The 16384-nt window shown below is 39.1% G+C and overlaps 1 protein-coding gene across 15 annotated transcripts in view; it reads right to left on the bottom strand.

Moving 5' to 3' along the window:
• Positions 1-16384, bottom strand: part of LOC149318932 (calcium-activated potassium channel subunit alpha-1) — a 627293-nt gene that overhangs the window by 22358 nt on the left and 588551 nt on the right. For all 15 annotated transcript variants that reach the window (XM_089510711.1, XM_089510713.1, XM_089510714.1 and 12 more), the window contains 3 exons: positions 12235-12365; positions 5060-5254; positions 3324-3442 (listed from right to left, as the gene is read on the bottom strand). In XM_089510711.1, the coding sequence (XP_089366837.1) occupies positions 3324-3442; positions 5060-5254; positions 12235-12365 (445 nt within the window). The remainder of the gene's footprint in view (positions 1-3323; positions 3443-5059; positions 5255-12234; positions 12366-16384) is intronic.

The following is a 16384-nucleotide window of genomic DNA, read 5'->3' as shown; positions in this document are numbered from 1 at the left end:
ACACCTGCTTCAGGGAGACCAAGTAGTTTATCGCACAAGCCCCTGGAATGGGCCTGGCACATTACAAAAGGGGGTGGGATGGGAACGGAAGGTGGCATAGAATGAAGTTTACCACACAGGGGAATGTCGCCACCACTGCCAGAAATTCCCATTCCATTCCGGATGCATTCCCCAGGAGGCAATTTTCAGAAACTGTTTAGAAGCGTTCCTGAAAATTGCCTCCTGGGGGACGCATCCAGAACAGAATGGGAACTTCTGGTGGTGTTGGTGTTCTCCTGTGCGGTAAACTTCATTCTATGCCACCTTCCGTTCCCATCCCACCCCCTTTTGTAATGTGCCAGGCCCATTCCAGGGGCCTGTGCGATAAACTACTTGGTTTCACTGAAGCAGGTGTCTGTAGAACCCTCAATATGTTGTCAGTGGATATATAAAGTACACACTAATAGGCCCCTCCCAAGGCCAGCCATCTAAGGAAGGTTAAGTCTAACAACATAACTTAGGTGGCTCTGCATATCTCTAGCCATCAAAATAATGGGACTTCCTCCTAAGTAAACACATTTAGGGGCAAGAAGTTTATTTTAGTAGGAAAAAAACAAAGGAGTTGCTGAGACCTATTTCAGTTGATTTTATGAGCAAGGTCAATACCAATACTTTATTGGTATTTATACGCACTCCTCGCACTGACTGGGCTCTTCCCTTGTACTTTGCTCTTATTGGCACAAATTATTTCTGTCAAACATTTGCAGTGGCTCAGTAGGACAACAGGTACCACAAAAATGTGATTTTAAATATCCTTACATGGTGGCTTGTGGTGTATTTCAAATGGGTTTCAGTCTCTTTCTCTTTCCCTCTCTCTCACACACATATCCATACATTCTAGTTGTTAAAAGCTCACTTCACAGATCTGTGTGGAAGAATGTTGTTCCTCTAAACATAATGGGATAAAATAATTTTGGGTTTAGTTGATCTCGCTATGGATTCAACTGGCTTGATTGCCATTTTTATGATTGTCCCCTACATACTCTAAATACAGTTATCTGACAAGGCACTTCATAGGGAAAATTGTAAGTCTCTGTGAGATTCTGTCTCTCTAAAAAGAACCCTAATAATTTGGAGAAAAATGCTCCTTTCTCTATATAAAAATGTTGTTGTTGCTGCTGTTGTTTTTTCAAAATTTTATGTTTGTTGCATTTTTTTAAAAAGTACTGAATGCAAAAAAAAAAAAAAGCCCCAAAATTTTTGTGATCTTGTTTAGTGGTTCCCCTTCCATAAGTGAAGATGTATACTCTTAAACGTTGATAAGAAGTATAATTCAATAGCCATGGCTGTAGCTCTAATTATAACCAAAGCTGCCAAAATGTGGTGGACCACTCACCACTCCTTCTTCTACAATATGGATCTGAAAACTGGAAAATGAAATTTCTTTTCCTACTTCTCCTGTGCTTCTCCAGACTGAATGGCCCAAGGCTTTGTGAAACCTATTACTTCTTTTAAAAAGAACACCCTTATTGTCAAGACAACCATCGCAAACAAGGGTTTTCCACATCAGTCAACTGATAGGTTTGCTCTGAAATAAGAAAAGGTAGGTCTCCATGCTGGTTTACTGATTGCTCCTTTGCTATCAGAAAGGGAGCTTGTTCTACCGGCTGGGGATCTTTTGATCAGCACAAATCTCTATTTCTATTCTTCTGTTGTTCTACCTCAAGCCCTTGTCTATCAGTCTTCCCTTCTCCTTAATTTCCTTTTCCCCTTAACCTTCTTTTCCATTCAGGGAGTTTTCAACCTCTTGCCTTACCTCATTTGCTAACCAGAGAATTGCAAGGGTTTTCAGAGACACACTCTGACTCCTGTGCTTGCTCTGGGGGGAAGAAAAATGTTTAAAAGCAAAATAGAAAAGGGTGTTCCCCTTTGTGACTACTCGTAGCTGGTGGTTTCTTTATTTACCTTACTTACTTAAACTATTTTTCTCTCAGCTTTCTACCTAACTTCACCCATCAGAATTACAGATTAATTTACAACAATACACATAAAACAGTCAAAGACTGATAACATAAGATTATGCTAGTTTTTTACAATAGTGACAAACAAGAGTTTCCTCTGCTTTGAAAAAGAGGACACAAATAATATAGGGTTTACCTGCTGCCTGAAAAGGAGAAGGAAGTGGGAAAGTGAGCACCTTGCAATTCCAGAGGTTGGGCACAGTGAAAGGAAAAGCACATTCCTTATCTCACTTTTGAAAATGGAAGCACCCCGCAACACACACTCACACACTTTGAGGAAGATTTCATTGTAGAGGGAAATTCATATAAGAGAACACATGTCTTCATGTACCCTTATCACCTTGGTAATTTTTTGGGAACTAGTTGTTGCTTTGTTTATTTTTTCTGGGGGCATGGCTATACTTTCTAAATCTTCTAAAATTACAATTGATGATTCACTGTTATTCAGCATTGGCTGCACCTGCATTGCAGCAATAATCCAGTTTGACATTGCTTTAATTGCCATGGCTCAATGCTATGGAATTCTGGGAACTGTCGTTTGTTGTAGCACCAGAGTGCTCTGTCTGAGAAGGTTAAATGTCTCACAAAACTACAATTCCCAGAATTCGACAGCACTGAGCCATGGGAGTTAAAATGGTGTCAAACTAGATTATTTCTGCAGTATGGTTGCAGCCATTGATGTGCACTGTTCCTTTGGGATGATCTGGTGACAAACCTTTTGTTATTTATTATTAGATCAAAACAAATTGGCACCAGTTTATTACAAAAAAGGCCACTATTTTTCTTATAGTTCAAGGTTAAACAGAATGTTTGATATTTGATTTTGCCAAAGATTTCTGATGGTTAGTGAGAGAGGACTTTTGTTTGGGGCTGCAGTACATACAAGTGTTTCCTGACTAACATATCAGTCTCTACAGGTTTACTAAGGATGGGGTCTAATCAACTCAATGGAGCTTCCAATTAGTCAGGATTGCATTGAATATCTCACTTACACAAAGCACATGGAAAGTCAAGTCTTAGCATTAGTGATCCTTTGTCTTGTGCCTCTGCTTACAAATACAAACTTTTTCTTCAACATCCAACACGAACAGCTCAGAGATGTGGAATGTTGTCGTCTACATGGCAAAGATTTGTTTGTCCTCTGTGACAGTTTTTTTCTATTTACCTCTGTGGCATGGCAAGAGAATATCTGGTTCCAAGAGGGGTAAGGATACTTAACAGATGTTTCCTGCAAGCAGTTTCTTCTTGTAGTGAAATATGTTGAGGAGATTAAAATACTTAAAATAATAAAGACTGTTCAGGATGTTAAAATTTTGCACTTACCGCTTGGTGCATTGGCTAGGCGTGCTTTGATTGAAATCTCTCAATCGGTATATTCCAAAGCAAAGCATATTGTATGTTTTCAAAGCTTTACAAAACAGATCCCCATAACAGCCACCATCCTAGGAGACAAAGAAAAATGAAATAAAATTTAAAGGCATTTTTTTTCCACCTCAGTTATCACAAAGACATTGAAGGGGAGGGAGATATTTTAAGTCAGTAGTTCCATGCCAAGGGAACAAGGTGTGAAGCAATCTGTTGTTTACTTGTCACAAGTGAGAAACAATTAGTCAAGGAGCTGTCTAATTTAAATGTTTAATCTTGAAACTAGCTAATAAACGTGTGCATGGGAATGTGTGCAATTCCAATGATTGTACTGCAGAAAAACAAAATAAACTGGGACTTCATCTTTTAATTGAAGATTCAAGCTTTGGGGCCAGAGAACCGCTATTCCTCAAATTAAGAGCAATGGAGTCTGAACTACGGGATGATTAGGAAAGTGTGACTTATCCTTTCTTTCCCCAGTTTTGGAAATTACTGTCTCATATGGCTCTGTTTATTTAACTATGCTGTCAATTTTCACCAAGATAGCTTGGATTTCCCTGGGGAGAATAATACTTTAGTAGGCAACAATCCCCTCACTTTGCCCCTTGAAAAGGCAGAAATTAGAGAAGAGGAAGAAAAAACATGTTTGTCTCCAAGGGAAGTTTCCAGACATCAAGGTCCTCTTTTGTCTCCCAGCCAAGCATTTGTTTTGATTAGGGGATTCAATTGGCATTCAGTGTGGCAAATATAGAAATGGGTACATGTTACAGGATGAATCAAACTTTCAGATCTACCATCTTGAATAATAGCCATCTTGGGATTGGCTTACTGTTTCCCAGCTTGCCTTCTATTTTTGGCAACTCCGAGGTGATTAAAATTGTCAGCAGTGACTCCACATACTGGAAGAACCACAGGTTGGGCCTCACGTATATGGAATGGGAAATGTATATATGTGACAGGGCAGTAGGACTGAACATGTGCTTCCACCTCCCAAAGAATGCGTTATGTAGTAAATACATACACGTGTGGTTATACAGAACAGATGGTGTAGGAGGGGACATCATGGGCGATTGTGCAACTTTGCTCGGAGTATGCCTTTTACTTCCAGCTCCCCCCCATCTGATAATCTCCATAGAATTTTAAGAGTTATGCATGTAATGGCCAGGGCCAGAATGAATGAATTTATTCAATTTTAGTTTCTACTACATTCAATTTTTAAAACCAATGACATCAAAAACTCAAGCTCTTTCTTCCCTGAATATGAAGAAATTTGTGAATTTTGGTAAGTTTATTCAATCAAAAAATAAATGAACCCCCAAAATCTCATCCATCTATACTCTGGAGTCAACAGTTACACTGCACAAAATAAAATAAAAAACTATGTCCTTTGGTATTAAAGAACCCCTTGCCATTCATGTAACTTAAAATTGCTGAGAGGCATAACAGGTTTGAGGGTGGTGGTTATATGGAGGGCCATCTGAAAAATTTAGGGAGATGAGAATTATCATCTCTGGCTACCATAGTTAGTCATCCTTAAGATTACATTGGTCATATTATTTTGATAGCTTTGAATCACAAAACAAGAATTAATTTTACTTTGAAAGAATGATTTTTATACCATCTATATAGAAGGAGATAAAAGCACTGATACAATGCGTCCTTTGCTTTCTTTTCTTTTCTTGTTATGTTCTTACCCCAAGGTCTGCAAAAGGCCCATCTAGCAAAGCCAGCTGGGCCACCCGACACCTGTCCCTGTTGGCGAGGGTCTGGGGTGTGCTGTAGCCTCCCCTTAGTGCATTCTCCTCAGCAATAAGCGACTCTAGCTCCGGTGTGGCTCCTCCGGTTACCAAAGTACGTATCAGTGTGAGAATATTGTCATTGAAGTATGTCTGCAGAGATAAAAGAAAGCTCTTTAAGCAAACACCATTAAAGTCACAAGTGAAGACATCCAAATTACAACTTTTCTGGGTTTCTGCTGTTTAAAGTTCTTGGCTGTCTCTTCAAATAATTTCCCATTGGAAGTGAAAAGACAGCAGCCCCCAATTACTCTATTTTCTTCTGTCCCATTAGGCTTCTACTCGATCCTTCCTCCCTACCCCCACGCACACACTTCTATTCCATCTCCCCTTCTCTCTTTTTTCTTTTTACTAACCCCAACTCAGGGCTGATTCTTATTAAAGAACAAAAATGTAAATCATTCATGTTTGCTATAATTGATGTTACTGGTGAAGCAATGACTGCCTTCCTTCTCATTGCCTTCATGTCTAATAACAGCCTTTAGGACATGTAATTGTAAAAAACAGACCACATTTAAAGCTTACAGAGGCTAGATTGCCTTTTTATACTTGTCACCAATCCATTGGGGAGCCGCCTCTGTGCTTCGGATGTCATTACTTATTACTGCGACTGGACTCGAGCAGTCTTCCCAATGTACTGTACTAAACATCTTATTACGAGACTTGACAGTGTTCAGACACAAGCATGTATCAATTAAACATTTTGAGTTCATTCCAGATAAATGTATGATGAGTTTAGGGTCCTACTGGTCCTTTTAAAAAACTCTAGGGTATAGGGTAAGTGTAGTTTATTAGGAAAGATTTACTCCACAGTGACATTTTGCCAGCATCAGTAGCTGCACTGCCCTGTCAGGCAAACAATGGACATTTTAAATATTAATTGGATGCCAACGGAAGGAATTTCATTTAAAAGTACAATGGTCTGGGTGAAAGATGCTCCATTAAGTAGCCACAATTTATGACTCACTGGGTAGACAGTATATTTTCTAAAGAAATTATTATCTGGAATCTCAGTAAAGTCAGTGCTGTTGGTACCCAGGGAAACCTTTTGTCACATTTTGCTTCAGGGAAAACTGAGTGCTTGTCCAGAGACCACCCTTCTTCCCTGAGACATTTTGTTTCCAAGTTACTATCACCACTACTTCAAATCTACCTGATGGGGAAAAACCTCTGGATTTTTAGCAGGGAAATTTTTTGCACACAGGCATTACTTGTTGGCACGTTTAATCCACTGCCTCTGAAGAAATCTGGAAGATGCCGCGTTACAGAAAGCCTAGCAACCTGATCCAAAATATCTAAAAAGCTATATGCAACTACCATGTGACATCATGATGCAATGTTCAACTTGCCTCAGTATATATTTGTATTGGTCTGTATTAAAGGTTTAATATTGTATGTACACAAATGGGCCACTGGTGGGTCATACCAGTGATGGTACTACAGTTTGTTTTTCTTGCTATGGATTTTAAATGGAAGGGTAAAGCCCTTGTCTATCCATGTGGAAAGATGAGGTAATAGAACAATGAAGTTGTAGAATAGAATATATATTATACTGCTGGAGAAAATGTCAACTTCGGAGGGCTCCCTACGTAATAAACTTCCTGTCACCATTTTGCACTTGAGAGGGTTATTTTATCACAGTTAAATAATTTTTAAATTCTATTCCCACTAAGGTGAATGTTTCTTCTCATAACTTCCTAACTTTAAAGTGGGCCCTTCTCATCCACAGGGGTTTGATCCCACAACCCTGCAGGTGGTAAATCCTAGGCTAAAGCCCATACTAATCAATTGGTAGCAACATGCATGTGCCCACAGGCATGCACTACCATTGGTTAATATGGTGTTGGGGCAATCCACAGGATCTCCAAGCGGCAGATGGCTAGCTCGCCAATACAGTGAGCTCACTGTACTACCACATTCTTGCCTCAGTGTGCTGGATGTAGAGGAGACTGGTCCTACCAAAGAGAAGGGGTTTTTTTCCTATCATAGGTATAGGACAAAAGGAGAAGGCTGGGAAATACAGTAAAAGAGTTTTTTAAAAAATAGGTCCCATCTACAGTTTGGGATTAAAGGTAAACACCACATCCAAGATGTTGATTGCTAGAGATAATGATGTAAAGAAGGGTGGAGTTTCTACCTTTCATGTTTGTCTACACTTCATTCCCAATTTACTGACTTCTACTTAACTGTTAATAGAACAGGAGCCCCCTGTCACTCTTTGCCTCTGATCAGGTTGCAGAAAACAACTGCTGCTTCTGCGTTTGATGTGGGTTGCTGGTTTGCACTTCAGCAGGAATGGATTAGAGCATTACACAGAGAGACTTCATATAGTTCTCAAAAGATGCCATTTCCAGAAGTACTTTAATGATATTTAACCTCTAGGCATATATACTCAGCCCTCCATATGCATAGATTCTTCATTCACACATTCAGCAATTTTTGGCTTTAAAAGATTAAAAAAAGGATATAAATCCAAAAAGCAAACCCTCATTTTGCTATTTTATATAAGGCAAATGCTCGCCCTACAAGGGTCTTCTGTCACTTGACCTTCTCCCAAGGGGAAGTCTGGGCAAAGGAGAAGGACAGGCAAGGCTCCTCTGCCACGGCTTTATCCTGAGGAAAGATCCAGGCAAAGAAGGAGGAGGATGGAATTAATATTAATTAGTATTACTTAATATTATTAATTAATTAAAAATGTAGGTCAGTGTAATTAATATTTAATTAAAACCTATCTGCATCCTGAAGAAGTTTAGCTTATTTTAATTTTGGCCTTACCTACTGCCAAGTTGTGCTGGTCTGCATTATTTCAATTGCTGCACGGGGTTAAAAAAAAAAAGGAGTACCTGACAACATTCATCCTGTGCCACTACTAAAGATGTACTACTAAAGATATCACTAACCTTGATCTCCTTTGCATCTACCCATTCTCTCTTTTATGATCCCAATTCAATGTTGCAAGGATGATAATTAATATTTGGTCCTTAGACCGCACCCAAACTGAGTCTTTGCACGTAAAAATTGGTAGCTACCTAGAACCCAATAGGAAAGGGCCATAGGCCAAAATTGTTTGAAAATTGTGTTCTCATCAGTTTTTGGGTGGAGGCCAACTTAAATCTGTAACGCCTTGCAAAAAAAGCTCTCTGTATAAATTTAGAAAGGCAAGTAAAGTTAGCACACACCTTTTAAAGGGATGGCTGGCATCAAATTCCTCTTGACAGCTATGCAGAGATTACTGGCAAAGACCTTTAAAATTGCAATTGTGCTTGCAAGAGTCACAAGGCGGCTCCAGCCACACTAGTATGAAAATATGCACTGAAGGAGGGACAAAGGAAATGCATTACCCTGCCTTACTATAATCTGGGTAAAAGACAGCTGTTTCTGAATTCAGTGTGTGAGCTTGCAGTGCCACCTAGCCCATTGTTTTGCATTCCACCGCAGCTCTTTTGGAATACAAACAGTTGGATTGTGCAGTCTGGATTTCTCGTCCACTATTTTTAAAGGTAATAACCCACATGTTCTTATGGTTTACCATCGATGTGGCCATGTTTCTGAAACTAATTGGTCTTTTACAAAACAGTGAACTGAAAATTAGCAAGTCTTCTAATAGCATTTTGTCCTTTTCTGTGCCACAACAGCTTCACATAAAATATTTAATGGTTTGCATAGAATAAAACTTTAAAAAGAAACTTCAGTGCCTTCCAAGTGTTGTAGAATTTTGTTTCACTTTGTCCAGCATTTGAGCCAAATTAAGATATAGAGACGCACTTGTCTTTCATCCAATATGGAAAATCACTCCTAACAGCAGGGAACAACAGTGCAAGTCTTGGCTGTTCATTATGGTTGTCAACCAAAGTTGGAGGGGAAGACTTTAACAGATTAATTGCAGTTTTTGACTGGTTGACTAGCTATAAATAAATTTGCACAGCACAGAATTTAAATGAGGGCACTCCTGAAACACTGTTCAAGGAGGGGTAGTTTATCTTAGAGATAAGGATTTATCTTAATAGAACTGCTTAGTTCCCCAGCTGTCTTCCCTGTGGCATCTGCTATTGGCCACATTCCTCCACATTTGCTTTCCTAGGCTCAGGGCTGGTCCTGCAATGAAGCAGATCAAGGTGGTTGACTCAGGGAACTGATTTTGGATGTTATGGAAGATTGGCAAATTGCTATTTTTTTTTTTACTTAACTATTATTTTGTTTTATTTATTTTCATGATTTATTTGTTTGTTTATTATAAGGAAAGGGACAGATTCCTCTGGAACCTTCTGCTTCAGTAGTGTCTATCAGTACTATGCATCTTGAGTCGACAGGCTGACAGGACAACTAGGCTGACTCTGCCTAGGCTTGTTTCCATTTCTCCTGAGACTCTTAAAATTTTGCTCTCTTGTTTTGCCTCAGTTACCTATGTCTAAAGTTCACTTTAGCTAACATCCAGTTATGGCTAAATTGGGACCATATAAAGAAGGCATAGAACCATGTACAAGTGTGCAGTTGAATCTTTGTGTTTTGAACACAATGCCTCTAGAGGAGAGGACCATAAGCAAATCATTTCCTCTAATCATTAGATTATGTGTCCCTTTGTTCCATAATCTTGCATACACATGTAAGCATTTGTCCAACAAGCCGCACATACTTTCTAGTGTGCATGCTCTCCATCATAGGAAGAATATCAATGTGGCATAGGAAGCTGATGCTTTTAACCCCCCCCCCCCCCCCGCCTATTTTAAAACTCTTTGCAGGAGAAGCAGCTACAACAAAAGCCCTCCTCTGTATCTCACAGCTAGGCTGAGAGGCACAAGAATGAAAGCTGAGCTCTCATTTGGAAACATGTGAGTTCATGCTCTTCTCCCAACTCTGAAATCTTCAGAAGCCAAGTTGAAGAGTTCATCATGTTTTGGTATTACTAATTCTGGGTTTCTTTGAAACCATTGCAGTTTTTTACAATGAATATTCTGGGAACTGTGCACATATTTGTGATCATTCTTAAAATCAGTCACAAGGGAATACAGATGTACAGGAAAGTGGGCGAATTTTATATAATTACTTCAATATTTTGCATATTTTATGTATCTGTTAAACATTTTAAACCTAGACTTCATTCTGCAGGTATCAGACCAATGTACACATATAGCTGAAATAACACCTAATGCAATATCAACATTGAAACCAGATCATCATCATAAAAAAGAATGAATACACTTAAGACAAAATAAACCAATAACGATGCCTGGGTAACATTGTCTGGATGACCAAAACACTTTTGAGCAGTTACCAGAACAAAATAAAATGTAATAAAATAAACCTGATTTGCTGTTGCCAAGGTGTTGTTCCATTAGGAGAATACTCCACAGTAGAGATGCAAAGAATATTTGAAAATATTTGAAAAATGGTTGGAAATGCTGTTTCTGTGCAGAAAATATTATTTCCTGCAGAAAAGTATCGTGTAGGAATGTTGCATGAAAATAGTCCCAAACTGCAAAGTCTTTGAAGCCACTTTCTCTTAATGGGATGGAAATGACTAAAATTATTTGTTGCTTCTTTTGAAAACAAAATTAATGAAGAATTGTATATCAGTTCTGAGATCTCGATGCATTTAGGCTTTCTCCATTCTTGAAATATTTGTGTGCATGTGTGCACAAGCCGTCGAGTCACCGGTTGACTTATAGGGACCCAATGAATTTCATAAGGTTTTCTTAAGCAAGGAATACTGAAAGGTGGTTTTGCCAGTTCCTTCCTCTGAAATATAGCCTACAGCACTTGGTATTCATTACTAGTCTCCCACCCAAGTACTAATGAAGGCGGGCCCTACTTAGCTTCTGAGATCAAACAGGATCTAGTGTCTTTGGGATATTTAAGCCCTTACTTCACTGGATGAACTTGAAGAAAGCTTCTCTGAACCTTTAACTAAGGAACTAAGGGGAAAATCCAAAGCCTTCTGGACAGTCTCAGCTTATGGACCAAGCTGAATACCTCATACTGAAATGATGGTGGGGGGAGGTGCATGCTCTATACAGGCCATTTGTGCTGCCAGGAAAATAGTAATTTTAATGAGGGTCTTTTAGGTGCTCCTGTGGAGGTAGTTCCAGACTGCAAGAAGGTCTGGAACAGCAGGGGGAAATGTTTGGAGGGTCCAAGGAGCAGGGGACCTTGAACCATTGAAGGTGGTGGAGCTGGATGAATGAAAATCAAACAAAAGAGTATATTTTGATGCAAACAGAAAGTGATAAGCAGGGGGAAGGGCCAGATAGGGCCTTGAAGGTAATGGCATGAAACTTATGAAACATGTGAGAGAAGACAAGTAACCTTTGGAGAGATATAAAGCAGTGATGACTAGTTGTTTCAATCTCAGAGGGACAGTGAGACCACTCCAGGTTTCAGTTTGAATTTTAAAGGTGCTCTACTCAAATAACAAGACAGTGCAGGGCCCATCTTATAAATCTCAGTCTCTGGGTAGGTCTTATGTAGGAAAAGCTACTCCTTTAGATGTTAAGGCCTTAAATCAGTGATCCCCAAACTGTGCTCTTTAAGACATCTAATCCTATTTCATTCATATAAATATTCATGGGTGGAGGGCAGATAAATGGTATGAGGGCTCTATAGCTGCCATTTTGAGGCAGCATTACTTGAGTTAAAGCCAACTCTTAGCCCCTAACTAGACTAGATCACAGAATCAATGTGACTTATGTAAGAACTTGACTTAGCAAAATCCCACTGATTCATTGGGGGCACTTGAGTAGGGACTAACAACTGGATTCCGTTCTTTGTTTGCTTTTATTGCCATTAATACAGAAGAACATTTGGAAGACTTTCGCAGTTTCATGTTCACTAAATATTGTTTATTACAACACAGAGTCTTAAGGACTAACAAATTTTATGTAGCATAAGCTTCATGGGTTTTCAAATGAAGTGCACTACAGTCCATGAAAGCTTATCCAAAAACAATACTCTGGTTTCTCTTCAGATTGAATAAATCTTTCACCTTTTACTAAAAACAGTTTTTATTGCATCACAAGATTTCAGTCTATAAGGCACCAATGTGAAAACGGAGGAGACAGAATACATTGGGCACTTACTGCACTCATGAGGGAATCCAACACACTGACGGCAAATGCAGTTCCACATGCAAAAGGCTGTGTGAGATACAGTTCTGTATCAGGATCATCGTCATCATCTTGGTCCAGAAACTGAACATTTGAATCATTCACTAAAAAGATAATGTTAAAAATAGTCATTTCCAAAGAAATAATAATCTAGATTATCTTTACATGCTATGGACGAAGAAGTTGTATGTGTCCAGAAACGCAGGCATATCTGGAATACTTGAATGTTACTGAATATGAAATTAAAATGATTGTGAAATGTGCATTTGATATTCCTAAGCAGCAAAATAACCTTCTCAGATGGAGAATGTAAATGGCATATGTGTACCATAAACACAAGGATGGCTACCCTGTCAGCTGGCAAGAACAATTCTAGTTTTACCTTATATCACACTGAGATACCACAAAATATTCTCCTGACTCAAAGAGAAGTAATGCCTTTCTGTAACTATGATGTGGCACATTTATACCTCTAAAAGGGGAACAATGTGACAAAGGTAGAAGGAAGGGGAAGTTAAAGAAATAAAGGTATCATTTCCTGACCTTAATAGCACTGAATTCCTATCAGGCTATGATTCAGAATCATTTAGGATTCATTTACAAATAACAACTTTTCAGCACATCCTTTACATATCTTATTATAAGTACCTCTTGACCCTAGGAATATTCTGGTAACCTTCTGATAATACTAAGAATGGATAAATCTACAAATTCAAATTTCTTTCTCTAAATTCTTTTCAAACCTGATCCCATCATGCAAGCATTTTTTAAATCACATAAATATTTGCACACATTTCCATTTGTTTCTTTTTTCTCCAGAATACAACAAATTTATACATTTTCTTCCACCAGGTTTGTGTGGTTTTATTTCTGGTTTTGGAAAGGCTTCAACTGGCCTTTGACCAAAAATTGATTTTCACAGTGGGCAAAGTCCCACATTTCTGGATCACGTGCATTTCTATAATAAAGGGATTTTTCAAACACATTTTTGTGAGAGTGAACTACATCACAAACTAAAAAATATACTAATTTCCAATTCCAATTTGAATTGGGGCTGCAGTGAGTTCTGGGGATGTGATTTGGATAAACCTATATTTAAATGCAAACCCAATGAATCAATCCACTCTGATGTTGCCAAATGTGTGAATGGACTTTATCACTATAGACCAGTCCTTTCAAACTTTGGTCCTCTAGGTGTTTTGTATGTCAGCTCCCAGAAGCACCAGCCAGCTTGGCCAACCATCAGGAAATTGGGGAGCTTAAGTCTAAAACATCTAGAGAAGCTTTGGAACCACTACTATAGACTATGAATATATGATTGTCTGCTTCCTTACAAAATAAAATTCCTTCACACAGGAAACTATAGTAAGAATAATGGTTTGAATCTAGCCCTCTCAGTGGAAAGCTAATTTTCTGTATATGTAAATCTCTCCAAAGCAGCATTCCATTATGAGAGCATCCACACTCAGTCTAAATTGGGACAGCCCAGGCACATGCAGACTACACTTTTACTTGCTTCCACATGCAGACTAATCAGTGAAGCATAACTGGGACCATCCCTTCTGAACCTAATCCAGACATTGTACCCAACATCCACATGTTCAAAATGACATCTGCAAGGGGGCATATCACTTATGATCCTATGCTTGTAGCAGGATTCAAAAGTTTATAGAACACTTGAAATCATTTGGCTGTACCTAAGTAGACCATAATCAGTGCATGAACCAACAAGTGAAATGTCTTCTCCAGTCCCTATGCCCCTAGGGCCAAACTATATATAATATTTTCACATAATCTGGCACTGCTGTTGCTGCTCTCTCTCTCTCTCTCTCTCTCTCTGTGTGTGTGTTTAAACAACAGCTGTTTGCATCTGAGAGTGAGTGAACAATGGATACAAATGGGAAAAGTTAACTAAGCTGTGGAATGAGTGCTTGCTTTATCATTTCACTATATCATTCCTTTCATCGTTCTTATTCCTAGGTTTGCTAACCGAAGAGGGCTTGTAAACAAGCCCGTGGCAAGGACAAAGGGTTCACCATGGTCCTGACCCAGCTCACTCCCTCTCACACTGGCTGTTAATTAAAGAAAAAACAGCAACCGTTAACCCTGATTTGGAAAGAGCGTATGTAATTTTGGTGTTCCCAATGTGGCATCAGGCACTGTAGAATTATTAATGAGTTTATTTTACACGTGCTCTTCTTCTGCTGGCCTGGTGACTATGTTCTACTCAAATAACCTAATCACAGTCTCATTGGTAAAACTGTAAATAGTGGAGGTAGAACTAATGGCAACAGGCTCTACTAAAATGGTTGCTCCCATTGTAAAAATATTATTTAGAACCCAAGTTCACTTGAATTTAGTGAGTGTAGATAATTTTAAACCAACCAAACACTACCCTTTCTCTACAAAGGTGTAGCTTTACATGCAGTTTTCTTTTTAAACAAATTACCACCAGGGCCTCCCAATCTAGATTGTGGCCCTGGTTGGTGAGGGGGGAGACTTCAAGGGCATTAAACATTTGTCCCCTGCAGTGTTTTCAATCCAGATTCTCTGCAATCTGTACTGCACATAAAGTGTATGTTCACTTCAAAGGATCTTTTGGGCAATTGCAACTAGGCCCCAATACCCTGCCTGCATTCTACAGTTCCAATCTGGATCAGACTCCCTCTATTGGGAACTTGCTATTAAAAGTAATAATAGTTTTTTGTGGGTTTTTCGGGCTATGTGGCCATGTTCCAGAAAAGTTTCTTCCTGACGTTTCACCAGCAAAAGTAATAATAACCTGTCTCAAGATCAGTTTAGAATTTTGGCTGTCAATTTCATAGTTCTTTGGATCCTGGCAGTGAATTCCCCCCCCCCCCATGTGCCCTAAGCTTGTACTTTGTTTCAAAAAAGCATTTCGGAAGAAGAATGCATGGCTCATCATTTTATTAAGCGATCCACCAAGGCAATTATGACATAGAGCCTATTTGAATATACAAGCTGGCCATATGTTTCTTTCACTGATGCCAGATGCTCATCCATGAGAGGAAAACCATCAGTGTGAACCAGGTGGTACATAAATAGAGCAAGTGGTGGCGGCCAAGGAATTTGAGGAATCTGATCTTTCCATGCCCCCTACCTGCCATGATCACAGGCAGCATTGCTAGCTATCCTATGAGCAACCTAGCTTCTCTGCAACAGTCAGCAGTGGGAGATGGTGAAGAGGGATGATCTTAAAAACAAAGTGGCCTGTTGGACTGCACTAACTGTCTAGGTTGATTCCTTCAGGAAAAGGCTTAATATTATTATTATTAGGTTCATTGCAGATTCAAAGGGCTAAAGTGCACACTATGTTAAATAAACAGCATAAAGCCAGGCCTCTGTGGAGAAAAAGCAGATTGGGACAACATCTGATCAGAGTAAGCCTGGCAACCATCAATGGGAGCTTAGCCAAGAAAAGATGGTGGTTACTCCCAGGAGTAAGTATAAATAGGCTGAGTGAGGAGTGTGTAGAAAGATAGGGAATCAGATAAAATGAGATAGGAAGATAGGGATTGATGTTAAAACTAGAATTAAAGGTTTATTTGACTCTGAGGGGTTTTATCAGCCAGGGGGACTGCGGTATACTGCTAAGAGGGGCAGTTAGATAGGATTTCTAGTACCTGGGTTGAGGACTAGGAGAGTCCTTGGTAAACAGTTTCCAGAAAAATCCTGAGGGATTACAGCCAGGAAAAGGCTGGGGAAATCTAGCATAAACCGTTTGAGTTGTGTATGGCCTTAAAAGAGGTCAAGTGTGGAAACTGAATTGGTGTGGCTGAGGAAGTCATAAAGTATCAACAAAGTTTTAAAGCTCAGAATCTAGACAAAAGTTTTGTGTGAAAATGTAACCTAGAGACCACTTATATAACATAGTAACAGATACCATAAATCTCTGTAACTGTTTAAGCAAATAAACACTGTATCAACTCTGAATGCCAACCATAAGAAAGATACTGTAACCAACTAGTTTGTAAATAACGTTTTCCCTTTTTTTGCTCCATGTATGGTCACTTGAGGGATTTTAAGAAATTATAAATCAAATGATACCAGGAATTAATAATACCTTTACTGCTGAGAACACTCAAACTAGTGAGTGCTCTGT

The sequence above is a fragment of the Sceloporus occidentalis genome, unplaced genomic scaffold (genome assembly GCF_023333645.1).
Source record: "Sceloporus occidentalis isolate IW3139 unplaced genomic scaffold, rSceOcc1.0.p SCAF_2, whole genome shotgun sequence".
Taxonomy (NCBI): domain Eukaryota; kingdom Metazoa; phylum Chordata; class Lepidosauria; order Squamata; family Phrynosomatidae; genus Sceloporus; species Sceloporus occidentalis.
Note: the sequence above shows the minus strand (reverse complement) of the source record. Positions and strands in the feature narration are given on the sequence as shown.